This window comes from Sorex fumeus, unplaced genomic scaffold, assembly GCF_029834395.1.
Source record: "Sorex fumeus unplaced genomic scaffold, SorFum_2.1 ptg000083l, whole genome shotgun sequence".
Taxonomy (NCBI): domain Eukaryota; kingdom Metazoa; phylum Chordata; class Mammalia; order Eulipotyphla; family Soricidae; genus Sorex; species Sorex fumeus.
This window is the reverse complement of record NW_026606140.1, coordinates 9,885,353-9,911,961: the sequence shown is the minus strand read 5'-3', so window position 1 is coordinate 9,911,961 and position 26,609 is coordinate 9,885,353. Positions and strand designations below refer to the sequence as shown.

At 44.8% G+C, this 26,609-nt stretch overlaps 1 protein-coding gene and 1 non-coding gene across 2 annotated transcripts in view; one reads left to right on the top strand and one right to left on the bottom strand.

The window, feature by feature from the left end:
* SPPL3 (signal peptide peptidase like 3) overlaps positions 1-26,609 on the bottom strand; it is an 86,926-nt gene that overhangs the window by 20,521 nt on the left and 39,796 nt on the right. The window contains exon 2 of the mRNA XM_056130987.1: positions 1,957-2,034. Within this exon, the coding sequence (XP_055986962.1) occupies positions 1,957-2,034 (78 nt within the window). The remainder of the gene's footprint in view (positions 1-1,956; positions 2,035-26,609) is intronic.
* Positions 17,162-17,268, top strand: LOC130039201 (U6 spliceosomal RNA). The gene has a single exon (XR_008794843.1). It is a non-coding gene; the product is annotated as a U6 spliceosomal RNA (small nuclear RNA).

Below are 26,609 nucleotides of genomic sequence, written 5' to 3'. Positions count from 1 at the left end.
TTTTGCTCAAAACTTGCCCAATTCTAAAATCTTAGTAACCCTTGGAAAACAGTATGGTAAGGACCAGCTCATATTCAGAAGTATTTCAACTTTGGAATATTTATCATTACTTTCTTTGTTCTGTTTTGTTTGGGGACCAACTAGTGGTGCTTGGGAGCTATTCCAGCCCCTGACACCATCAGCCCTGGGGTATTTCTCTTAATGACATAATTCGGCCAAAGCAAAAGAAAACACTCAAAGAGGGACAATTTTAACAACCCACATACTCAGTAAGAATGGACTACTACAGTAACATAAATACCACATCACCAAAATCTAGAATAAAGATGACTGTGGAAAAGAAGTGAAAATAGTAAGAATATAAATGATCTAATTACGAAAATGTATACAGTAACACTTGTCAAACAAAATGTAATATAGTATTTAGGTAGTGGAGAGAAAGATTATTAATCAGTCTTTCGAAATGTTGATACAACATATACTTCGGGAAAAAAATCAGAAACTTGTCCTAAGGCTAGAGATATGAAACACCAGTATTATACTGGTAAGGATCTTCACTGTTTTTCATTTTGGGGGCTACACCTGGCAGTGCTCAGGGCTTACTCTGGTTCTGTGCTCAGGCCGTCTCGGGGGTAGGGCTGGGGCGAAGACACCATAAACATAGTCACAGGGATCAAACCTGGCTGCTGACAACATGGAGAAGCACGTGTTCTCCGTGACTTGGTGCAGCCCTGTCAGAGCGGCTGTGTGGATTGGCTGCATATGAGGCAAGAGCCCTACCCGTTGGATTGTCCCTCTGGTCCAGGATCTACACTGTTTGTTCCTGATTAATGCTTCTTTAATAGCAGTTACAAACTTAGGGGTCTCAACCAAAGTTTCAATGATTAAAACTTAACAGCTGAGGGGCTGCAGTAATAGCATAGCGGGTAGGGCGTTTGCCTTGACCGCGGCCAACCCCGGTTCTATTCCCAACATCCCATATGGTCCCCAGAGCACTGCCAGGAGTAATTCCTGAGTTAGAGCCAGGAGTAACTCCTGTGCATCGCCAGGTGTGACCCAAAAGGAAAAAAACAAACCAAACCAAAACACAAACAAACAAAACAAAAACCTTAACAGCTGAGAGTGGAAGCACCATTATTATTTTACATGTTTTTCTGTTGTTGCTTTTTTGAACTACACCCAGCAGTGCTCGGGGCTTACTCTTGGCTCTGAGCTCAGGATTCACTGCTGGAACATGCAGGTCAAGCACCCCACCTCCTGTATTATCTTTCCGGCCCTATTTTACTTGTTATACTAAGTGTTATGGTAAAGTCTGGCAATCTGTGATTTTATCAAATATTCATGAATACCCAGATAGAATACTGGTTTGAAAAAAAAAAATCACTATTTTGTAATCCCCACTCCCTTTAAAATCCTCAATCTGAAATTTCTCTGGCCGTTTTCTGAACGACACAACCAAGTACATCCCCAGGAAGGGCAGTGAAAAGGACAGGGGGTCTCCCGCATGGCTAACCTCCTCCTCCTCTTCCACTGCCTATGGCTGCTGCCAGGACAGGAGTTTCAAGAGGATGAGAACTTGGCATTCATTCCTAAGGCCAGCACAGAACAGCTGGCAAACTCTACTGGGCACCAGTCTAATAACAAGAAAAAGTTTTTATTCTTTTGGGAATCTATAGACTCACTCAAGGATTCTTGCCTGACCCTTCCCCTGGGGGATATTCTTTACAGTCAGAATTCTAAAGCAGCGGTTTCTGCATGTCTGCATTGAAACGCCCAAGTCACAAGCAAGAAGTGTTCCAACAGCAGCCAACTTAGAGGTCATCGGAATGAAGCTGCTCTAGCTCAGTTCCCGAGAAAGTCGTGCTTCTTTTCGCAGCTGTCAGTCTGGGGCCACCACTGTCAGAGCAAAGCTTTTTCTAGTTCCTACTGAAATCAATGCCACTGAGAGCTCCTTACCTGAAACTACCGTAGACTATGAGCAGAATGGAAATCAGAAATGTAGACACTTGACTGGAATCCACCAGGGAATAGGCCCTAGAGAAACAAAGGGGGAAAAGTTTAAATCATAAGGCAGCAAGACATCATTGAGTTTATAGTTTATCTGAGCTACAGTTTTGCCTTTAAGGAGAAAGACGGGTATAAATTAGTTGTTACCCCAAAAAAGCAAGATTCGAGTGATTCTGAGTGAACAATATGTAATAAGCAGAAATTCATATTTATAATCAATTAACATTTCCAGGATGTTAAATGACAGCAATGTCAAAATCCCCTCTCTGGGCCGAAGAGTTATATGGGTTAAGACACTTGCCTTGCATGTGGTCAATCCTGGTTCAATCCCAGGCACCACATGCCGCCCCCCCCGCCCCCCCAGCTGGGAATGAACTCAAGCACAGAGCCAGGAGCAGATTCCAGGAAGCACCAGGGGTGGCCCCAAACCACTCACACAAATTCCATTTATATGCTTAGAAGACGCTCCCAATTTTAGTATCAAAACCAGTACTAACTCTGTATCGATGATTAAAATGTCTCAGCAATTAGGGGACCAGGGATGTGGCTCCATGGCAAAGTACATGGTTTGCTCAAGGAAGGTCTTGACTTTGACCCTTGGCACCACCTCATCCTGTTAAACATGATCCCCAGGACCATGACAAGTGTGCACCACTTCCAGCCACCCCCACTGCAGCGATGTCACCACCATCAATAGCAAAGTCTGATTTTCATCAGTTTACCCTGAACTGTGAATAGCATTTACTGGCTTTATTCAGGAATGAGGTAAAAGTCTGTATCTTCTAAGTTCCATTTCCGTATTTATAACTGCCCATTGGTTGTCTCCACCTGGGTGAAGAACAAGGTTCTTCAGTGTCAACAGGTCCAGACTAAGCCCACTGCTCTGTTCATACCCCATCTCCACAGGAAGCAGCAGCTCGGGGATTTTCTCAGCCACCAAAGCTGGAGGTGGGCTGTACTCCTGAAAACCCCCTCCCCCGACACACACACTCACTCTGCTTCCACACCCCAAGCCTCCTCCCAATTCCTCAGCACCCTCCTGGGGCCTGACCATCACTCATCTTGCTTGCATGGCTGTCTCAAAGCGCTCACCGTCCACACAAACTCGTTCCTTTTATGGATTTTCTGAAAACATACTTCCCATTACATTTCTTGCATTCAGCAAAAACGTTAATGATGCCTCTGGGTCAGGCACTCTGCTAGAGACAGGATGTAATAATACCAACCGAGGCAGCCTTGGTCCAATCTGGAATATGTTTTCTAAAGAAATAAAGAACCAAATTTTATCCCAATGAAACAAAAACAGAAAGCTAACAGAAGCAGACAAATATGATTACCTGCACAAGAAATTCTCTCTCCCGATTAAGTCACCAAAGGCCCAGCCGTGACTGGGCTTTTGAGGAGAGATGTAGGATCAGAGATGCTGAATTCAAACAGAGCACGAGGAGAGGGGACATCAAAGGACTACATCTGGTAGAGCTCGGTGGCGTAGGGGATGCCAGGGATTGAACCCGGGTCAGCTGCAAGCAAGGCAAGCATCCTACTCACTGTGCTCTCTTAGGCCCACATCAGAGTACTTTGTATCCAGGCTGTTCCCCCTCCCCAATGCCATGGCTCTGAGGCTCCCCCTTCCCACGCACATTTGGACGGACCCTTCTCTCTCCACCCTACCCAAGATCCTCAAAAACAAAGCAGGTGAAGCACTGATCCTTGAGCACAACCAACCACAGTCTCTCCTACTGGAAAAACAAAATAAATGGGCGGGGGGAGGGGGAATGAATTGAAAGAAAATGTCTCAGATATCAGTAATAATGATATGGAAATGAGATGTCTGACAACTTATTATGAATAAATCCCATGAGACACAACACATGTATATCAAGAGAACAAAACAGAATTAAAAAGGAGGAAATGCAGGCATAGAAGTAATTCTTCAACAAAGAAACTGAAGCTATAAAAAGAATTTCGAGCAGATGCTGGACAAAGAAAAAGAAATGAAGGGAACAACAACAAAAACTTTCATGGAAAGCATCACAATAGGCCAAAATAAGCGAAAATGGAGATAAAATTCCAATAATGATGCAAATGAAAGAGGTGAGAGAAGTAAGATACTGGAAAAATGAAGACACCTCCCACTCCCCTCCACCCCACCCAAGAACTCTCAGAGCTGACTGGAAGAGAAGCAATAGGAGAATGGGTATACCAGGAAGCGACGGAAAAGCTCCTAAAGGAGCCCATTCAAAAAACCTGCAGCCGAGACCTTCCAAGTCTAAGGAAATTCCAGGTAGTGAGGAATTCCGGGGAGCCGACAACAGCTACATTTCTAAATGCACAATGCCCCACGCCAAGAAATATCACTGCTACACTACCAAAAGTCAACTGTCACTGTCTTCCTGTTGTTCACCGATTTGCTCGGACGGGTCCAGTAATGTCTCCATTGTGAGACTTGTTACTGTGTTTGGCATATAGAATACGCCATGGGTAGCTTGCCAGGCTCTCTGAGAGAGGTGGAGGAATCGAACCCGGCTCGGGCAGCCCCGCACAAGGCAAACGCCTACCGCTGTGCTATCGCTCCACCAAGAGTCAACAATAAGGAGAAAAAAAAACAAAAAACCACAGGCTGCTGGAAAATAGTATGTGTCATATCGGGCAATTCCCTGATTAGGTCATCACTGTGTTTCTTGGAGAAGGCACATAAACTAGCAGAGCGGAGTGACAGCCCTCAAAGTGAAAAATTTTCCTGCCAAGGAGCCCAGGGCCAGGTTAGTGGCAAACGCAGCGTCTGCCACAAGTGAGAGGTAGCAAGCTCAGTCCCCGCATACTGTCCCACCGCACCGAGTGTGGCCTGTTCCTTGGGATCATGGGTGGCAGACCCGGAGTGTGGGACACCCAGTGGGCACCACAACCAAGGGTGTGTGCGGCGTGGCGTGACCATCACAGCAGCAGGGAGGGGAGGGGAACCGAAACCAAAAAAACCTCTCAGTCAAGAGTGCTCTGCGCCACAAAATTATTCGGCGGGATGGTGAAATAAAGGGGTTTCCCAGATAACACAAGTCAATGACATTTACTTTTTCTCAAAATACAGTAGGATTTCTTAGCCAACGAGTCATATACTTATACTATGTGTATAAACTATGCACTGTAGCACTGTCCTCCTGTTGTTCACTGATTTGCTCGAGTGGGCACCAGTAACGTCTCCATTGTGAGACTTGTTACTGTTTCTGGCATATCAAATACGCCACAGGGAGCTTGCCAGGCTCTGCCGTGTGGGCAGGCACTTTGCCGGGCCCTCCGAGAGGGACAGAGAAATCGAACCTGGGTAGGCCACGTGCAAGGCGAACACCCTACCTGCTGTCTATCGCTCCATATTCATTAACTCATATACGCACTAAATCGCACTCCAATCTAGATAAATTCTCACCAGATCACCTTTAGAAAGCAAAATGAGAAATAAGTAAAAGTGACTTGCTCAGAAATCTGTAATATAAACACATGCAAGCATCATTTCTCACCATTTCTTATGCAACAGGTCATCTATTAAAAATGCTGCTGGCTCAACTGTTTCCACCCTCCTTTAAATAACCGGAACAAGAAATGTTCCTATATAAACAGTGGAGAACTTTCCCCCGTGTCTTCAGGACCCTCAACACTACAGCCGCTCTGTTTCTCTTGTTTGGTTTTGGAGCCACACCCAGTGGTGCGCAGGGGAACTCCCAACTCTGGGCTCTGGGGCTGCTCCCAGACTAAAAAACTAACCAATTTATTTCCCCTATCCTGTGCTCCCCTTTGATGTTGCAGTGTGTGTATGTGTATGTATGTGTGTGTGCGTGTGACCTCACAGTGCCAAGGGTCACACATGCTGGGGTCACGAACTCAAGGGCAGATGCAGCAGATGCTCTCAACCAAGGAACTTCCTTATGACCCTCGGAGATACATCACGTGCCATAGGTCAGTGGTTGAGCGTTTGTCTTGCATAGGTGAGGGGCTGGGTTTCATCCTTGGCACCAAAGCAAAGACTTCTAGAAATCTGGGGTGAATGTTTTAAAGCTGCATGATCTCCTCCATATATTTCCTGTGCTGTGTTCTCATTCCGTGGTTTTCAACCGTCTTAAGCCTGCAGACCTCTGCACACAAAAAAACAAAGTTTGCAGGCACAGGCCCATGGATGCCCCACTGGGGCGTCACAGTGCTGCTCCGACCCACCACAGGGTCCGGGCACAGCCAGAAGAGTGAAGCAGCAACAACTGCCTCAACAAACTGGGAGGACATTTCTGCAGCCCAGCAGCGGGCCACGGACCAGTGGTTGAGAAGCAGTGCTTCAGCCGATGTGGCTGGTCACTTTGCAGCCCCGACTTTCTGCACCACCTGTTTGAAGAGTCAGTTGAGGGCTACCAGTTCCTATCTCCATGTCCTGGAAATAAGCAGATTATTCACTGCATAATTTAATGCCTGGCTGCAGGAAAAATATTCTGGTGCGTAATTGTTTCCTCCAGGCAAATAATTCTCAAATCTACACTAGAGTTAGTTAAAGCTGACTCCTCAAGCTGTTTATTTTCCCCTCAAGGTATTTTATAATATTAAATAAACTTTAAAGAAGTCATAACACTGCACTTTGTACCAAGTACAGCCTAGATGCAACTCAGGCTCCCATTACAGAAATTTTACTGATATTCTATTTTCGAAACAATAAGAACTTATTATAGGTTTCTTTTGATAGCTCAAGGTAGAGTCCAAGAGTTCATATTTGGCATGACCTGATTAGCAGTCAAAATCATTTTTGTGATACAACTGGCTAATGGTTTACTCCTGGCTGAGCTTCAGAATCACTCTTGGTGGGGCTTGGGAACCACACATGGTTCTGGGGGTCGAACCCAGGTCAGAAGCACGCAATGCAAGCACCCTACCTGCTGTACTATTTCTCTGGCCATTTTGTTTGTTTGTTTTTTAAATGTCTTATGTTATTTTTTAAATTCTGGGAATTCTCAAACATTTGTTTTCCAGGCAAATCAATGGTAACAGTGTTCCCAGATCCAAAAAATGACCTACCAAATCACACTAAATAGAAACATTCTGCTTTACTTTTTAATTTTTAAAGAAATAGTTAATTTTAGATAGCAGGAAAAGGGCATAAAATTTAGAATGTAAATTTTTTTTTTTTTTTTGCTTTTTGGGTCACACCTGGCGATGCACTCAGGAGTTATTCCTGGCAGTGCTCAGGGGACCATATGGGATGCTGGGAATCGAACCCGGGTCAGTTGCGTGCAAGGCAAACACCCTACCCACTGTGCTAAATCTCTCCAGCCCCAGTAAATTAAATTCTTTTGCCATTTTGCATTTTAAAACAATCTGCTTCTTAAACATGAGGATAATGTGCATTTTTCTTAAGAACTCAAACAAGCTAATGATAAGTACATCGAGTGTCTCCCCGAAATTCCATTCCCTACAAGCAGGCACTTTTTACAATTGTTGTTCCCTTCCATATAAATTTTGTGCAAAATGTTTATATACAAAAAATGGAAACGTCCCAGTTCTCTAACCTGCTCTTTTATAAAACTCCAAAGTGTATCTGGAATGTAATCTTCTTATAGCACTGTTGGCCTTTGCTTATGAAATTAAGACATGGAAAACAAGACAATACACATCTCTTTCCATTTTAGTGGTTCACATTTATTTAAGTGAGGCAAAGAGTTTCACTCAAGAACTATGACAGAACCATAAAGTGAAGGCAAAGAAGCAATGCCCCCTAGCTGGGAGGTGGGCCACTCCGACAGGAGGAGCCCCATTTTCTTGTACAGACACAGGCTAGATTCAGTGAAAACAAGTTTTACAGCCTGTGAAGCATGGCTGAAAGACGCTTGCTCTTGAGTTAGCAGAAGCAGGTGCTCCAGTGTTCCACAACGGTTCTGCATTACTTCCTTTTCTCTGTAAGAGGGAGGATGAACAGATCTGACCTCACTAGAATCAAGTGGGGACCTGGGCCTGATCTCTCCCTTCTCAGTCAGGATTCAGTGAAGAGGGGACCAGTTCTGCTGTCCTGATGTTAAAGACCTCCCATGAGAGCCCCCAGATAAACATAGCGGCCACCTCAGGTTGCCAAAGTCCCAAATCTTCCATGAAAACAACATCACAAGGAACCGAGGAGGGGCTGGAGAGATAGTACAGTGGGGAGGGTACTTGCCTTGGCATACAGCCAAACAGCATTCGATCCCTGGCACCCCGCATGGTCTCTCGAACCCTACTAGCACAAGGTGACCTGTACCTGGAGAGACACCCCGAGACTCCCATCTGGCTTAGAGGAGGTAGAGAGAGAGAGACATGGGAAAGAGAGTGCTTGACATTTAAGTGTTTATAGAAACTGCTTTTCGAAAGTAACATGTTTAACCAATGCCAACATGTTAAGAGCACATTTTTGTCATAAACACTGAACCTGGAGGCTGTTCTGTGAGCCTAAAGGATTAAATGATTTTTTTTTTTCTCTTTCAGTTTTTGGGCCACACTTGGTGGTGCTCAGGTGGTACGCCTGGTCTGGGCCTTAGAGAATGCTCACAGTCTGGTTAGGGAACCATGTGGTGCCAGGGATTAAACCCAGGCCTCTAGCATGCAAAATCATGCACTTCTCCAACCCTCAGAGATATTGTCTCAGCTCCTAAAGTTTTTCTGTTTCAGGAAACACTGCCCCTTAAATCTTTTAAATTTAGGGACTTCTTGGCATGAGTGCACTTTACAAATCACTTTTTTTTTTTTTTTAAATACGTTGCCTCTGTCAAGTTCAAGTGGAACCATATGGCCTCTGTCAAGTTCAAGTGGACCATATGGAATGCTGGGTTGTCCACACCTTGCAGGCAAGCACCTTACCTGCTCAGCCCCTCTTGGGTTACTTAAAAAATATAAAATTTTTTTTTGGGGGGGAGGTTCAGGGCTGAAAATGGAACTCAGTGGTAGAGCATACACACATATCATCTGTGTGAGACCATGGGTTTGATCCATAACACAGGACAAACAAAATTTTAAAAATTTGGCCAGTCCTAGATTCTAACTCATAAGTTCTACTGTTTTTCTTGGCCAAATAAATTGCTTTGTCCAATATTTATATATATGCTCTTGGTCTCTGAAATGGATGGCCTTTTTTTTGTCTTTTCTAGAAGCCCAGAGAAAGGATGTACAGATGTCAAGGTTTTCCTATGGGAATTATAGTCTGGGTTCTGGCATTAAGACTGGAATGAGGGGACTGGAGCGATAGCACAGCAGGTAGGGCGTTTGCCTTGCACGCAGTTGACCCAGGTTCGATTCCCAGCATCCAATATGGTACCCTGAGCACCGCCAGGAGTGATTCCTGAGTGCAGAGCCAGGAGGAACTCTTGTGCAATGCCAGTGTGACCACCCTCCTCCCCCCAAAAAAAAGAGACTGGAATGAGGGGCTAGAGTGACAGCTGACCCAGGTTCGATCCTTGGCATCCCCATATGGTCCTGAGCCCTGTTAAAAGTGATCCCTGAGCACAGAGCCAGGAGTCAGCCCTGAGAACCTCCAGGTATGCCCCACATCCTACCCCACCCAACCCCCTGCAAGAGACTGGAATAAAATGTATTCTTAGGAAAAATGGGTGAACAGGATGGTCAATTCTAGGAAATCAAAGCCCAGCAATCTTATTGCACATTTCGTCCTATATTTCAAACTCTACTTACCAAAATACATTAGACACTCAGACTCTCCTATTGAAGGCAACTGTTTCCAGAAGTTCTGCCATCCACATTAAAGGTAGGAGCTACTCTACAGTCTGAAATGAAGACATTCTTACTGAACTACGAAGAAATGAAGCCCATAGATGAGACATGCTGAAACCTGCTCAGCCAAAAGTACCAAAAATGACAATCATACGATCTGTTTAAGTCATGTTTTTAGTATACGTCAGTTGTTGGACTGAAATACCTCAGATGATCATTATGAAAACCACTACTCTTTACCTATATTCTCCCACATTTTTGGGGGAAAAAAAAGAGAGAGAACAAAGGGTCACAGAAAGTTTTCTTACATGATTCTAGTCCACAACCCAAGAATTTTAGAACCATGCTGGATTTTCCAAACATCTATTTCTAGTTGCTTTACCAGCAAGTGCTTTTAACACATATCCTGTGAAAATCATGCCAAACTGAGACACAGAGAGTACTGTTCTATACTGTGTGCTATGTGTCAGCCTTTGAGCTATACAATGAACACATTCTTGTCTAATGGCAAACCAGGCACCTACTACTCCAACCCTGCCCCAATACTGCCCAAGATTAGCACGTCATACTTTCTCATCTTGAGACCATTGGGGGGTGGGGGGAGATCCAGCAGTGTTCATAGCTTACTCCTGGCTCCGTGCTCAGGGATCACTTCTGGCAGACTTGGGGGGCCATATGAGGTGCTGGGGATTGAAACTGGGTCATCTGTGCGCCAGGCAAGTGTCCTATTTACTGGACTATCTCTCCTGCTCCAAGAGACTATTTACTCTTAAAATCAAGACTCCCGTGAGAGTTTTTGTTCCTCTTGGACCATATGAGAAATTACTAACTTATCACACCGAAATTAAAACCGAAAAAAGTTTATTTACAAATTTATTTAAATGTACAAAAACCAGGCTGGAGACAAATGAACAGAGTAAGTGCATGCAGGAGGTCCCTCTGTTCTACCTCTGAGCACTGACAAGAGCAACCCTCGGAGTAAAGAGCTGTGAGCAGCATAGTTGCACCTCTGGGTGTGACTCAAAACCAAAAATAAACAACAAAGAAAAGAAACCCAAATGTATATGAATGTAGCTTAGTATTTGTCGTGGCACTGGTAATTGATTTTTACTTTTATTTCTGGGCTACACCACTGGTACTCAAGGATCACTCCCAGGAGGACGGGGGTGGGGGTGGGGGGTTGGTGGCAGGGACTGAACCGGGTTGGCCACATGCACATGCAAGGCAAGCACCTTAACCCCCTGTACTATATCTCTGCCACAGTGCTGGAACTGAACCCAGGGCCTCACACACGCAAAGCAAGGGCTCCACCTCAGACCCGTAACATTTTTTTAAAATTTTTTTTTTATTAGTGAAACACCATGAGGTACAGTTGTAGATTTACAATTTTTTGTGCTTGGGTTTGATTATACAATGATCAGATACTCATCCCTCCACCAGTGCCCATTTTCCACCACCATGGATAAATCCCCCCATCCCCCCCTGCCTCTGTGGCAGGGTAATCCCCTGTGTTCTCTCTCTCCTTTTGGGTGTTCTGGTCTGCAAAAGAGGCATTGAGTGGTAAACATGTTCAGTCCATAGTCTACTTTCGACATGCATCTCCCCTCCTGGGAGGATCCTCCAAACACCCTTTATTTGGTGCTCCCTTCTCTATCTGAGCTGCCCTTTCCCCTAGAATACCGTAACATTTTTTTTAAGGGGAAGATAGTGACTTTCCAAAACAAAAACAGAATTGAAGAAATGAGGGGCATATATATATATATATATATTTTGGGGGTGAGTCACACCTGGCGATGCACAGGGGTTACTCCTGGCTCTGCACTCAGGAGTTACTCCTGGCGGTGCTCAGGGGACCATATGGGATGCTGGGAATCGAACCTGGGTCGGCCGCGTGCAAGACAAACACCCTACCCGCTGTGCTATCTCTCCAGCCCCATGAGGGGCATATTTTTTCACATTTTGCAAACCTCTTTATTGGCACTTTGAGTCACACCCAGTGATGCTCAGGGATTACTCCTGGCTCTGCACTCAGAAATTACTCCTGATGGTGCTTGGGGAACCATATGGGATACCTGGGCTCAAACCTAAGTTGGCCCTAACCACTGAACTATACTCAGGTCCCTTGCAAAACCCCTTTAATATTTCATTTAAGTAGAATGCAGATCCTAATTTTTGCTTCTGCTTCCCATCCGTGGCCGCGGTCAGGATGATCGATAGCCAAAGGCTGAGCTATGAATGACTCGTTTGTCCACTAAAAATGGTTCTTCAAAATAAAAGGTGGTGTTCAACTAGCATCTCAATGGCAAAAGTCCTTTTTCTTCAAGAAAAAAAAGTATATACTTCAGTAAAGAGCAGACACAGTGAGAACTCTCCATTTTATCATACAAAATGGAAAGCTGATCTTTAACAGTAGTCATTTTCCCTGAACTGTCCTAAATGAAAATGCTGTTGAAAAAACAAAAGTCGGGGAAATAGTCCAAAGGACTGGCATGTGCTCCTGGCATGCAGGAGGAGCCGAGTACGATACCCAGCAACCCATGCCGCGTGCTCCCCGCGACCTCAACATTGCTAAGGTTGCTGTAGTGGTCCTGAGCACCTCAGGGGCCAGACACTTAATTACTGGGCTGAGGCTAGCCGGGAGTGGACCATATATACTGCTACAAAGGCCCAAAGCACAAGTCCAGCCCAGTCCAAGCCCACAGGCAGTTGGGGCCACTGCCTTGCTTCAGTGACAGCCCAACTGTGGCTTTACCCACCACCACTTTTTACACCCCAGGCCATTATAGCGAATAGTCGTGTAAGAAAAGCCTGAACACAGCCTCTGAAGGGATTGCAGAGCACTCGGGACTCCTGGCTGCACTCTGAGAACCACTGTCTACTAACCACCCCAGCCCTTGGCTTATCCCAACACCACTTCTCACATGCAATTCTAACACATCCTCAAACACCAAGGGGCCTGGGGCTTTGTTGACAAGATGACCATTTCCAGTATATCGGACAGAGAATGCTCACATTCCAAGCCCCAAAACACTGGCCTCACTTCTTTACAGTGGAATATGCTGAAACAGCACTTCTTTAATAAAAACAACAACAACAACAACAACAAAAACAATCTAAGATGTTTGTCCCACACTATGATCATTCTCTTCTCACTTTCCCACAGGCTAAGGGGGAAAGTAGCAGCCATGTATTCTCAACTTAACAATGAATACAGGCATCTACTGAAAATTCGACCAGGGAGTCTAGACTCCTGTTCCCAACACCATCCCACTAACCACAGTGCGCTCGTTCACCCGGCCTCATCCACAGATATACTGGCTGAGCTAACAGGCTGAGACAAACACTGCAGGGATCACAAAGCCCCAAACATTTACTATCTGGCACTTGACAGGAAAGAGTTGCCAAGCCTAGTGTCTAGTGCTGTCACTGCACAAGGGCACCTGGCCAAGAGGTCTAGCGAGTGAGTGTTCAATCCAGCTCCTTTCCCGCAGCAGGGGGCCACCCACCGTTCTGGGCACCCAGCGGGGAGAGCACAGCCCTGCCTTCCACGGAGAACCTACCAGCGCCCAGCGACAGGCAGCATCTACTTTCACAAAGGGCATGTTTCTGTACCATTCGCCACAGGGAACACAGGCCTGGCACGTATGTGCAGATGCACCAGGTTAATATTTATGTTTCACCATCAGTGATACAAAATCTGATGACTGAGTAGATGCCTATGAAGCAAAGATTAATCTTTACTGAGGAAGATGGTTCACTTGGAGACACTGTGCTTTCACATATATCTGACTGGCTAGGGAAAAATTTATGATTTCAAATAAAAAGGGACAGATAAAGACATTATATAATGATCACAGGATTTATACGACAAGAAAACAAGGCTCATCAACAGGCACACACCAAATAATGGATCATCTCCAATGAACAGAGAAGTCTGCAATATGAACCACATGCTAGACACAAAAACATCTCCATAAAATCAACAGAATAAAAATTTTATTAAATATCTTCTCAGATGGCAATGTCTTTCACCAGGAAATAAGAAATTCCAGGCCAGAGTGACATAACAGTACATAAAGGCATTTGCCTTGCACACAACAGGCTTGGGTTCAACCTCTGATGCCCTTTATAGTCCCCCAAGCTCCACCAGAAGTGATTCATAAGAACAGAGGCAGAAGTAAGCCTGGAGCACCGCCAGGTGTGGCCCCAAAACAAATGCATGGGGCTAGAGAGATAGTAGTGGGTAGGCTCTTGCCTTACACACAGGTGACCTGGGTTCAATCCTTGGCACTGTCAGGAGTAATTCCTGAGTGCAGAACCAGGAGTAAGTCTTGAGAATCGCTAGCTGTGCCCCCACCAAAAAAAAAAAAAAAAAAAAGTACTTTACCACTGAGTCACAGGACTAGATTATTTTTGTGATTTAATGCGGATGCCAGCTTAGAAATGATTCCTGGAAGTTTTAAAATCATTCAAATGACCCCCAAATCTGGACTTTAAAAAGAAATTTTCAATGAATGCTTCAAGTTGACATTTAGTCATTTCCCAGTAGCTAAACTCCCCTAGTGAGCAATCCATTTCTATGGACAAGTGAAAAAAGGAGCTTAATGAAGGAAGTCACAGCACTTTTTCCATTGCCTTTATCAAAACTAAACCAGAGAAGGTCGAAAGAAACATCTCCTGAGTCCCCACAGGGGAATTTCTGAGGCACACTGAATTTCAGTAGCAAATTGCAAATGCCTACGAGGTACTTCCACCGCAAATACTCTGATCACCTCAAATCCAACACATCTAAAAACTAAACTGATTGCCTCAGCATCTTGCAGACTCAGATGTCAGTTACAAGTTCCACTGAGGCCCTTGGACTGCTTCTGGTCACTGCCCCATCCTAGCTTATGCACTCACTATGGGCAGGGGTGAGGTGGTATTTAAATTAATACTCCGAGAGGTGCAAGCACTCCAAGGCATCCACCAAGACATGCCTAACGAGAGACAGAGATGTAAACTTAAACTAAGCCATAACACAGACAGGCATAGCTCTGCTTGGAAGACTGATCGTGAGAGTTTGCCTGACTGGGTGACTATGAAAGCTGATACAAAAAGAGCAGAGCCAAGTGTGCTCGTGTGATAGCACAGTGGGAAGCAAACTGGACTTGCACAGGGACAACCTGGGTTGGACCCCTGGCATGCCATATGAATCCCACCTGAACCCCACCAGGAATCAGCCCCGAGTACTGCTGGGTTTATGTAGAGCAAAAACAAAAAAAGAAGAGAGGGTGCACGCATGGAACGAGAGACAGAGTGAATAAGCCCATGCATGAGAGGAAGGCACTCCCGCAGGAGAGTCTGTGAGGGTGGCAGGAGGCAGAAGAAGACACTGGGGTTGGGTGGTGTTGGGGAACAGTGGAAAGAAGAAAGGCCCCCAAAGTTAAGGCCAGTACTATAGAGCTCCCGCTGTTCTTCTGCTCTTCCTGCTGGCATCTTATCCATGGAACTGGTTCCCAGTGCAAAAATCATGTTGCTTTATCCAATAAACACTTCCATCTTGTTATGCCCGGCCTGGCCCCCTGGGGACCTGATAATGGACACTTCTTCTTCTTGAAAGTTTTATCCCCCCTTAATAACCATCTTTTACCGAGCAGTGCATCAAGTACTGCTTTAAAGGCTTTAACATCCTTTTTAGAGATGAAGAAACTGAGTGAACTGAATCAACCTGTCTTCCTTTTCACGGTAATTGGTATGTTTTGTATAACTCACTTTAGTATGAAGAAATCTTAAAGAACACACACAAAAAAACTTTCAAAGAAAATGAAGGCGGGAGACCTTCATTACCTCCCATAAGCCCACTTTCATTAAACACACAACTTGATTTGAGGGGGGAAGGGCTGGATCACGGTCAGTGGTGCGCAGGAGACCAAAGGAGACCGTATGCAGTGCTGGGGATGGAGCGAGAGCTGGTGCATGATCGGCCACCACAGGTCCCCAGAGCAACACCAGGGCCTGAGCAGCCCATTCCTGGACCTCACCCTTGGGGTACTCGCCAATCTGCTGAGAACTGCTGGGAGGGACCCTGGGTCTCCTGAGCACCATTTGGCAGACACCCAACTCAACCTCTCAATCACCCACAAAAGCCCTGTTGCTGTTTTCCTGATAATCAGTTTTTATTTCATTTATTTTGGGGCTGTGGAACTATGTGAAGGAGGCACTGGGACCACTCCCCGTGATACCCAGTTCAGCAATGCAGTGCTGGTCGGGCCCAGAGGTGCTAGGGTGACTAGTGCCACATCTAGAAAAACTTAGGTGACCATGCAGGGGCACACCCCAGCCCTGAACTGGTTCTGACATTGTAGATACATGTTTTCTACTCTCAGGTCACGACTGAGTTCACCCCACTCCATCCTCCACTCACTGGACAGCCCAGCCCAGCCCTCTGGAGAGAGAAATAGAGCACATATCCACAAGTACTTTGATCACATACGAATTCAGTGATCCAGAGGGAACAGAAATGGTTAAGACAGAAATTTAATCACATTGGTCACAGGTAGGCGGGCTACTGTCAGTACAAAAATAAGGATGATGTTTTCAGTCAGAAAACCCAGCCTTTTCTCTCTCCCCCACCTTTGCCTTTTGTGTGTGCACGTGGGGGTGGGGCTGTGCTGGGAACTGACCCCATCTAAAGTCATACGCATATCGCTGTGCTACTCCCTTCTGAGCCACCTCCTCCCCCCTCCCCCAAGCCCTTTTCCTTAAAGCTCCTAATAAGTTTGACATTCCACAACATACTCTTCGGAGAGCTCTGTTCTAAAAGAATCCTCATCCCCCAACACAAAGCCAGGAAAAACCTGGCCACCAATTTTATAGTCAGAAACTAAACACAAGTAATAACCACAAAAATAACAGCAAAGAATCTTTGTTAAGCATTTTCTTTCCCTTTTTGGGGGGGCATGGGGGGGTTACACCCAGAGATGCTCAGGGGACCACAGGGGGGATGGCTCTGAAACCCAGATCGGCTATGCGCAAGGCAAGCGCCCTACCTCCTGTGTATCTTTCCAGTCACTGTAAAGCATTAATGATGTGTCAAATATACTGCATGTATATCTGGCCCCTAAATTATGATTCTCAAAGAGGTTGTGTGATTATACAGATCTCCCAACCTTTCACTTTTCCTTTATACACAGAGGTGTCAAAAGTACTCAAAGATGATTGGGCATCCAAAGTGTTGTATGGGACCACAGATACACTGGCATATAAAACAGAAATTCAAATAAAACATTTACTGATAAATCATAAAAAAATTTATTTTTGTTTGGGGGCCACATCCAGCAATGCTCAGGGACCATATGGGGTACCGAGTACTGAACCCAGATTAGCCGTGTACAAAACGAGTGCTCTACCTGCTACACTATCACTCCAGCCCAAGAAATATTTCAAAATAGTGCTCGCTTTCGCAGCACATATACTAAAATTGGAACAATACAGAGAAGATTAGCATGGCCCCTGCGCAAGGATGACACGCAAATTCGTGAAGCGTTCCATATTTTTGGGGACCCATGGTGGTGGAAAATGGACGCTGGGGAGGAATGGGTGTTTGATCATTGTATAATTAAAACCCAAGCACAAAAATTTATAAATCTACAACTGTACCTCATGGTGTTTCACTAATAAAAATTCAAAAAAAAAAAGAAATATTTCAAAGTAGTTTAAGAAGCTCTGCTCTGAAAATTTTTCAGCTTTCTGACAGACAGGTGGCTGAAAGACCCTGCTCTAAGTTGTTTTCATACTGCTTGTTTTCCCTACCCTAGCTCAGATAAATAGAGTTGGGGATCAACTCATACCTTTTAAGAGCTTACTGTGAATAAACTACACATTGATCATTTTCCAGTATAGGCCATAATAAACTAAGTGATAAAAAACATTTTAAAAGGACTAAAACATTTTAAAGTATGTTCTCCAACTATAATGGAACTGAAAATAACATGGCAGGAAATTAAACAAAACACATCAAAATAATCTAATGGTCAAGGCATGCTCACATGGGAAATTTGCAAGCATCTTGAAATGAAGGATGATGAGAACAACAGATTAAAATATGTAAAATGCAGTGTTTAGAAGAAAACCTACAGCACTTAATGATTCTCTTAGGAAGGAAAAAAAAAATCAACATAGACTTCCACCTTAAACTAGAACAAGAGCAAATTAAACTAAAGCAAGTAGGATAATACACAGCAGAAATCAAAGAAATGCAAACCGATGTTCTTTCTGTATAAATCAACAAGATAAAATCTAAATTTTTTTTATGAGAGCAAAGGAATTAAAAGAGTCAAAATGTTTAGGACGTTGAGGAATTCACATTAATTTATTGTACTCATAGTGCTAAAGTGGTGAGGAATGTACATAATGCCCTATGAAACAGAACACAGATTCTAGAAATCCAAAGTTATAATCAATAGTTTTTTAAACAAAGATGCCAAGGGGAAAAACAATCTTTTCAACAACTAGTACTTAACAATTAGACATATGCAAAAACAAGAAACCTCACATTGCATTCAAACACTAAAAATGGATTATAAATTTAAATATGAAACTCTCTAAAGTCTTCTAAAATAAAGAGAAAACCTCTGGTGTTGGGTTATATAAAGTCTTTTTTTTTTTTTTTTTTTGCTTGTTGGGTCAAACCTGGCGATGCACAGGGGTTACTCCTGGCTCTGCACTCAGGAATTATCCCTTGCAGTGCTCAGGGGACCATATGGGATGCTGGGAATCGAACCCAGGTTGGCCATGTGCAAGGCAAATGCCCTACCCGCTGTGCTATGGTTCCAGCCCCTAAAGTCTTCTTAAGACATGAAATATACATGAAATAGTACAGGAGGTAAAGGTACTTGTCTTGCATGTGGCCCACCTTGGACTGAATCTCTGGCACCAAGTAAGGTCTCCTGAGCACTGCCAGGGATCACTGCTGAGCTCAAAACCAGAATAGTCAGCAGTGCCTGAGCACCACCAGCTGTGATCCAAACACCACCCTTCAGTTCCTCAACACAAATTAAAAACAGAAAACACTAATCCTCAAAGAAAAATGGGTAAACTGGACATTTAAATAAAACTTATCTCTTAAAAGATACCTCCAGGGGGTGGGGGGAAGGGGAAGAGAGCCACAAACTAGAAGAATATTCTGCAAAACGATACCAGAAAAAATCTGGTAACCAAAATACATCAACTACCTTCCCAAGCCAAATAAAAGCTGAGGGGCCAGAGAGAGAGCACAGCAGGCAAGACTCATGACTTTCATGTGGCCAACCCAGGTTTAACTCTGGCACCACACAGGGTTCCTGCCAGGAGTGATTCCCTGAGCAGACAGTGAGCCAGGAGTAAGCCCTGAGCACTAGCAGATGTGGCCCAAAATCCAAAACCAAAATTCTAAACTTCATGATTTACAGTACATTTATCTAGAACTGCTGGCAACCAGAAACAATTCAACAATCCATCAACTAGTGAACAGAAAAAACAATTTTAAAAAATGACAGCTGGGGGGGGGGGTCTATATTGAGAGACAGTACAGTGGGTAAGGTGCTTGCCTTGCATGCTGTAGACCAGGTTCACTTCCTGGCATCCCATGTGGTACCCGAGCACCTTCAGGAGCAATTCCTGAGTGCAAAACCAGGAGTAACCCCCCCAAAAAAGGAGGGTGAAATAGTACAGTGGGTAGGGTGTTTGCCTTGCACTAGCCAACTTGGGTTCTGTTCCGGTTTTACATACGGTACCCTGAGCACTGCCAGGAGTAATTCCTGAACCACAGAGAGTCTGGAGTAACCCCTGAGTAACACTGGGTAAGGTAAAGGTAAAGGTAAAGGCCCTCCCGTTGATCATCGATTTGCTCGAGCGGGCCCAGTAACGTCTCCATTGGAGACTTTGTTACTGGGAGTAACACTGGGTGTAGCCCAAAAACAACAAAAAGACAAGCTGGATTGGAGATAAGTACATGGATTAAGGCATTTCCTCTAACATGGACAACCCAGGTACAACATACAGCTTGATCCCTGGCACAACATACAGTTCCCCAATCACTGCCAGGAGAAAGCCCTAAGCACAGAGCCAGGAGTAAGCCCTGAGCACAGCTGAGTGTGTGACATCCTCCCATCCCTACCCCCCAAGAAAGACAAGCTACTGATGCATAGAATGTTGCTGAATCTCAAGCACATGTCAAGTGAAAGAAGTCAAACGTATGAGACTACATGCATGATTTTTATCTATGTGATAATTTAGAAAACATGAGAAGAACAGAAATGAATGCCAGGAGCTGGGGATGGGAGCAGGGAGCCAATGAGAAAGCCTAGGCGGGAACTCTGGAGGCAAGGGAAATGTTTGATTTCTTTCTTTTCTTTCTGGGAGGGTTCTGCGGTTCCAAAGGCCTGAGTATGCAGAGCAGATGCTCTATAGGGGAGCCACAACCCTGGCCTGAGAATGTTGCACTTCTCGATCAGGGTGATTTAGAGCAAAACTGTTGTCCAAGTTATAGAACACTCGATCTAAGAAGGAATGACATTTACTGCTTGTAGAGTCACTTGAAGAAAATCAACTTCAAAAACAAAACAAGGGAAAAAGATGACTGATGGACAGACTGAGAACACATCAGAGTGTGTGAAGGCAGAGGAGAGGAAATAACTCGGACAGCAGTCAGAGAAAGGGTGAGGGATGGTGGCAGAGGCTGGGGCGATAGCAGGGTAATGGGGAAAAGTTATCCGACTCTAGTTAGAACATGCAGATGAAGCCAGCAGGATCTCCAGACCAACTGAATACAGAGCCTGAGTGCCAGAGGGCCTGGGGGAGGAAGGGGGCTGTCAGCAGAACAAGTGGGAGGGGAGGGAGGAGGCAGGAGGGGAGGTGTGTGATGCGGAATTCATTGCCAAGCTCCAGCCTGTGATCCTACGAAGAGCACATCGTAATTTTTTTAAAATTTATTTTTGTTTTTAAATAATAGTTTGTTTTGGGGCCACATCTGGCGATGCTCATGGTTTACTCCTGGCTCTGCACTCAGGGATCACTACTGTCGGGCTTAGGGGATCATATAGGGTGCTGGGGATCAAACCTGGGACAACTGCACGCAAGGCAAGCATCTTAACCCCTATTTTATCTCTCTGGCCCAGGATCACAGAGGATTCATTCCAGCCCTGTAAGGCAAGGTTGGCTGTGACTCTGCAGCACAGCCAGCAACGTTGTCTGCTATAGCTCAGTGGGCCCACTTGCTCTCACCCCCAAGTTATATGTGATTCTTTTTGTTTTGAGGGCCACACCCAACGATGCTCAGGGGTTGCTCCTGGCTCTGCACTCAAGAATTATTCCTGGTGGTGCTCAGGGGACCATACGGGATGCTGTGGACTGAACCCAGGTTGGCAATGTGCAAGGCAAATGCCCAACCCGAGGCACTATCACTTCGACCCCATGATTCTTTTTCAAAAGGGAAAACTGTCCCCTCCCTATTCGTGAGCCTAGTAATCAGCCCAATTACCGGCCTCCCCCAGAAGACAGTCGTCTACATTTCTGTCTGCGCTCCAGGCTGTGTCCGCTGCCTCGCCCAGTGACTCTGGCAGGAGAGGCCAGAGGCTCTGGGAGCCTCTCCTCAGGAACCTCCATCTCTGACACGGCCTTTCCCCCTCTTACCGTGCATTTGCCATTCCCATGAACACATATGCTGCACACACAAGAACAAAACGATAGCCGCTTCTCCTTTCCCCCAGTGCTTCAAGCCGTCAGTTCCGCTCGAGTTCTGCCGTTCTGACACTCTTTCTTTCTGGGGCCTTCTGCTCTCTCTTTCATACTGACTATTTCATATTTCTTTCTGGGGCCTTCTGCTCTCTCTTTCATACTGACTATTACAACCTGAAGAAGCAGCCAAAAATAAACGCAACTCTGGATTCCCACTGAAAGCTTTCTTCTCTGAAGGGAGAGTCATCCCGTTTCCCACTGCAGTTCTGTCACCTAGAAACCAAAATTCTCAGCTGACATGACATTTCAGGACCAAGACAATTTGTAGAAACTGCTCAGCAGAGTTCAAAAAACACCAAGCCAGTCACAGCACTTGCTTTACAACCAACCACAGTTCCAAGTCTCAATTTTTACATCTCTGATAGAAATCAGAGCTGCTGGTTTTACTGTCTATTTAATGTGTGATGTGCTGTAGGCGCTTAAAATAAAGTAGCCCATTTAATACTCAAAATAAAACTGACAAGGTTATTACTATCTTCTACACATAATGTTAGCAATGAACACGCATAAAAACAGAAGATTGTATGCTAACACTGAGTCAACTAAAATCTGATTTGAAGAACAAATATTGAGGCAGTGTACTAAAAAGTATGGCATTTAATTAACCCCCAAAGGATTATGAGACTGGTTTGTCTTAGACTATTGTTTTCTGATTATAAATTTGTTTTTCGACCACACCCAACAGTGGTCAAGGGTTACTCCTGGTGATGCTTGGGTGCAGCCGGGGGGAATGGGACGCCATAGATAAAACCTAGGTTGGTCAGGTACAAGGTAAACTCTCTTTCCAGCTCCAACACGCCCCCTCCCCCTTTTTTAAAGGAAAAAACAGGCTTTATGTGGAAATGTCAAATTGATGGAAATTAAAGAGAATTCTATATGACTTGGAAATCCTCGCCAAGAGAGAACTCAAGGTTGTCTTATAGTTTAAGGCTCAATGTTCTAAACAGATTATTTCCAGGATGCAGTTTAGTATCAGAAATGGGACCGGTACAAGGAAACTCTAAATACAGAGTATTTGATGTTTTACTGAACCCTTCAGAAGCATAAAAGGGACTAATTTCAGCACTACTTCAGAGCTCGGGGAATGTGGCGATAACTCATAGCTCCTGATCAATCTCAGTGAGAGATAAAACTCACATAATACATTCAAATAAACAAGAAAAAGCTGCAAATTCCAATAAAAGGAGCAGGAAAGAATGAAGAGGCTAGTTCCACTGGCAGAAGTCAAACCAGCTTCTTCTACAGAGGAAGTTATTTATGTGGAATCTGCAGGGAGAACACTCAGAAGCAAAGGGCAGAAAAGAAATGCTGGCGTTAGGACAAAGAAGTGTAGTTCTGTTAAGTACCTGGAGCTTTCTGGTCTATGGGGACCACAAAGGAAATAGAGGAAAACAAGATCGGTTAGAGGTTAAACTGGGCCATGTCAGGCCTAACACCCCCCCCCCCAAAAGGGAGACAGACCAGAAAACAACTGAGATGGGAAGTGATTAGAATACTCAGGAAGAATATCTGAGTCAAGGCTGAATCCAGAAACATTTTTAGGAGGGCAGTCTCTGACCAATGACTTGGTAAGAAAACGCTTGCAACGGAGACGCAGAAACAAAGCTGGGTAAGTAAAAGGATGGCATCACCAAAAATAAAACAAGGCCAGAGAGATAACATCTGGGTTAAGGGGCTTGCCTTACTTGTGGGCTGCGTCCTCCAGCACCAAATATGGTCCTGAAGACCATCAAGAGTCACCCTTTAGCCCAAGTTCCTCCCTCGCCTGGAAAAGAGAAATGAAACAGAGTAGAAACAGATGCATAGTGGAAAACAGGGGAGGAGAGCTGTTTTCTGTGTACTGAGTGAGCTGCAAGTGACAAATATGTAAGAGATGAGATCAACTTTTAATGTAACTAAAGCTGGCTGCAAATGTGGGGTTAGAGCTGGAGGAGGCAGGATTTTAACATACACATGGAAACATTTACATAAGTAAATCTGCACAGCACAGAACTTTGAATACTCAGGATAAACATGTGCCACTGATTAGAAACTTCGTATACATTTTCATTTAGTCCTAATGAGATAAATAAGCATTTACCTCCAAGATTATTTATCCCCACTTCCTGAAATCATAGTCATTTGGCCTTTAAGTTCTTCCAGCTAATGACTTCACAGAACTAGCTTAAAGCTTAATACAAATCACAACTGGTAATACAGAAATGAAGGAAATCTCACCAGAGATGGGTGTTTTAAAGTTTTCACTTCATAAAAAGCAACCAAGCTATTAAGAAAGTATTACAGTTCATTTTTATTATTTGCAGCTCCCTTATGAGCACAGTATCAGTTCAAATCAACGGTGCCATGGCTAAGGAGAGGGCAACGGGATGGTCGGAGGTGCTGAGTGGTCCAGAGTCATCTGTGGAGACAGAGGGGCGCGTGAGTGATGGCCCACAGGAGTCTTGCTCTCTGCAGTACCTTTTGAGAGAATGCAGAGAAGGCAGGGACGGGAGCTGTGAATAGCTTCCACATGAATATCCAGCATGCACGGGATGAGAAGCAAAACAGAGTCACAGAGATTGGCTGAAGAAGTCAGGAACATCTCCTACAACAACGGAGGCATTTCCCCCATCCACACTGTCAGGGCATAGTTCCTTCCACCAGCTTAAATTCATTCTCCTTTCCTATCAGTGAACAAGGATCAGCAGTGCTACTCTCACCACAAGTGTGAACAGAAATAATCAAATGTTATGTTTGTTTCTGTGGGGTGGAGAGGAAGTTTGGACTGAAAGTAAGGCAGGCAGTACTAAGGCTTATTCCTGGATCTATGCTCAGGGATCACTCCTGGTGGTGATCATGTGTGATGCTGTGGATTGAACCAAGGTATGGCGCATGCAAGGGAAGTGCCTTAATCCCTGTTTTATCTCCAACCCTTTGAAATATGGTTTAATCATACATACAGATGCTCCTTGTTTTTTTTGTTTGTTTGCTTGTTTGTTTTGTTCTATATTGGAGCCACACCTAATAGTACTCAGGGGACCACATGAGATACTGGGAATCAAACTTGGGTCAGTCACTGTACAAGGCAACTGCCCTACACAATCTACAAATGGTGTGGCCCCAATAAAGACGATCTTTAAAAAAAAAAACCCAACCTCCATTCTTTGGGCTAGAGAGACAGTACAGTGGCTAGGGAAATTGCCTTGCACATGGCCGGCAGTGTCCCTTTTAGTCTCACAAGCACTGCACCCACAGCATCCCTTATGGTCTCACAAGCACTCAGAAGTAATTCCTGAGTGCAGAGCAAGAAGTAACCCCTGAACATTGCCAGGTGTGGTCCCAAATCAAAACAAAAAACTCCACTCTGTTATTTTGCTTCATTGATGATTGATAAAGCAAGTGTTGTTTAACCCTGACTTCCTAGGGTTCTCCCTGGTGACAGGGAAATGATCAGCAAGGTTCTATAGGGGAGGTGGGGTGGGCAGGGGTGCGTAAAGCGACTGGACTGTGGACCAGTTTATGTATGGAAGTTTCCCCACTCCAGGCAACTCCGACCTACAGCTCAATGCTCCAAGCTGTAGTCCTAAAGGGAATATTCTTCTTCAGCTGTAAAAATAAAACCAACCTAACAAAACCCATCAAGCGTCTGTATAATTGTGTATATAGCAGGTAAGATGTGGCTGAAACACGTAGAAACAAATCTTTAGATCATTATACGGAGCCTGATACATCTTTTTAAAAAGTATGAGCCTCAAACAAATTATTGACATAAATATACACCAGAAATCACAGTCCTTTGGAGATGGACAGGAACCAATGTTACTTTCCAGGGTTGGGTGCCACTGCCTGATTTGTTGTAACATTTCTTCTTATTTTCAACTTCTTTGTGTGTATTTTTTTTGCCACAGTCTCCTGGAAAACAGGAGCCCCATTCCAGTTTTTTTAATCTGTCTGCCATGCCAGGCAGTGCTCAGGGTCAGAGCTCAGAGGTGGTTCCTGGCTGTGCTTGGGATTGGATGGGGCTGGGCATGTGGGAGCTGTTGGGCCTCTGATTTTCTTTCACTGAACTCTCAACTCAGAGTCCTCAGAGTACATGTCTGTGGAATCAGTTAGCACTCAGAAAGGAAGTCAGGAAGGAAACTTGCAGCCAAATAACTTGTTGTCCTAAAAACCTGGAGTAAGAATTCATTCTGTACTCAAAACCACAACTCAGCTTCATCCTCCTCCTGACGACCTCCCAGAGGCTCTGCAGGCTGCCCCGGTGCTAGGCATTCCGGACACGTCCCATTCCCTTCACTGCTGTCCCTGTGATGACAGTGGTCGCTCACATTTGGCTGCTGTGTGCCTGAAATTGCTGCTGTGGGTTTGGCACCAGAATCCCAGAGGGCAGTGCCACTGGGACCGAACTCATGACCTCATGCCTCCAAGGCGGACACCAGCATTGAACTATCTCCAGGCCCTCATTCCAGAAATATTACAAAGTCTAATATTCCTTGCAATAAAACATAGATGATCCAATTTTTTTCCTTCTTTTAAAATTTTTGTTGTTCGTTTGAGGGCACACCCACAGCATTCAGGGCTTACTCTGGACTCTGCTCAGGGTCCACTCACTCCGGTTGGTAATTAGGGTACTAGGGTGATGCTGGGGACTGAACTGTGGTCAGTGTGCAAATCAAGTACCTCATCTCTGGTGCTTTCTTTCTGGCTTTGGTCAAAAACTCTTTAAAAACAAAACGAGGTCCAGAAAGATAGTCCAGCAGGTAGGGCACACAACTGACCCGGTTTGATCCCTGGTGCATCATATGGTTCCCCCAAGCCCAGTAGGAGTGATCCCTGAGTACAGAGCCAGGAGTAAGTCCCAAGTAGTATGGGTGTGCCACAGTACTCCGTTGAGTATATACTCCTACACTAGTGGGTATATCCCTGAAACAAAACAAAAAAAATAAAATAAAAATAAAATGAAACTAAACAATTCCTTCCAACAAAGTCCCAGACCAAACCTTTGACCTACTTTGCCCATTCACAACAAAACAGTTTAAAAAAGGAAGGGAGGGGCTGGAGCGTTAGCACGAAGCCAACCCGGTTTGATTCCCAGCATCCCAGATGGTCCCCTAAGGACCACCAGGAGTGATTTCTGAGTATAA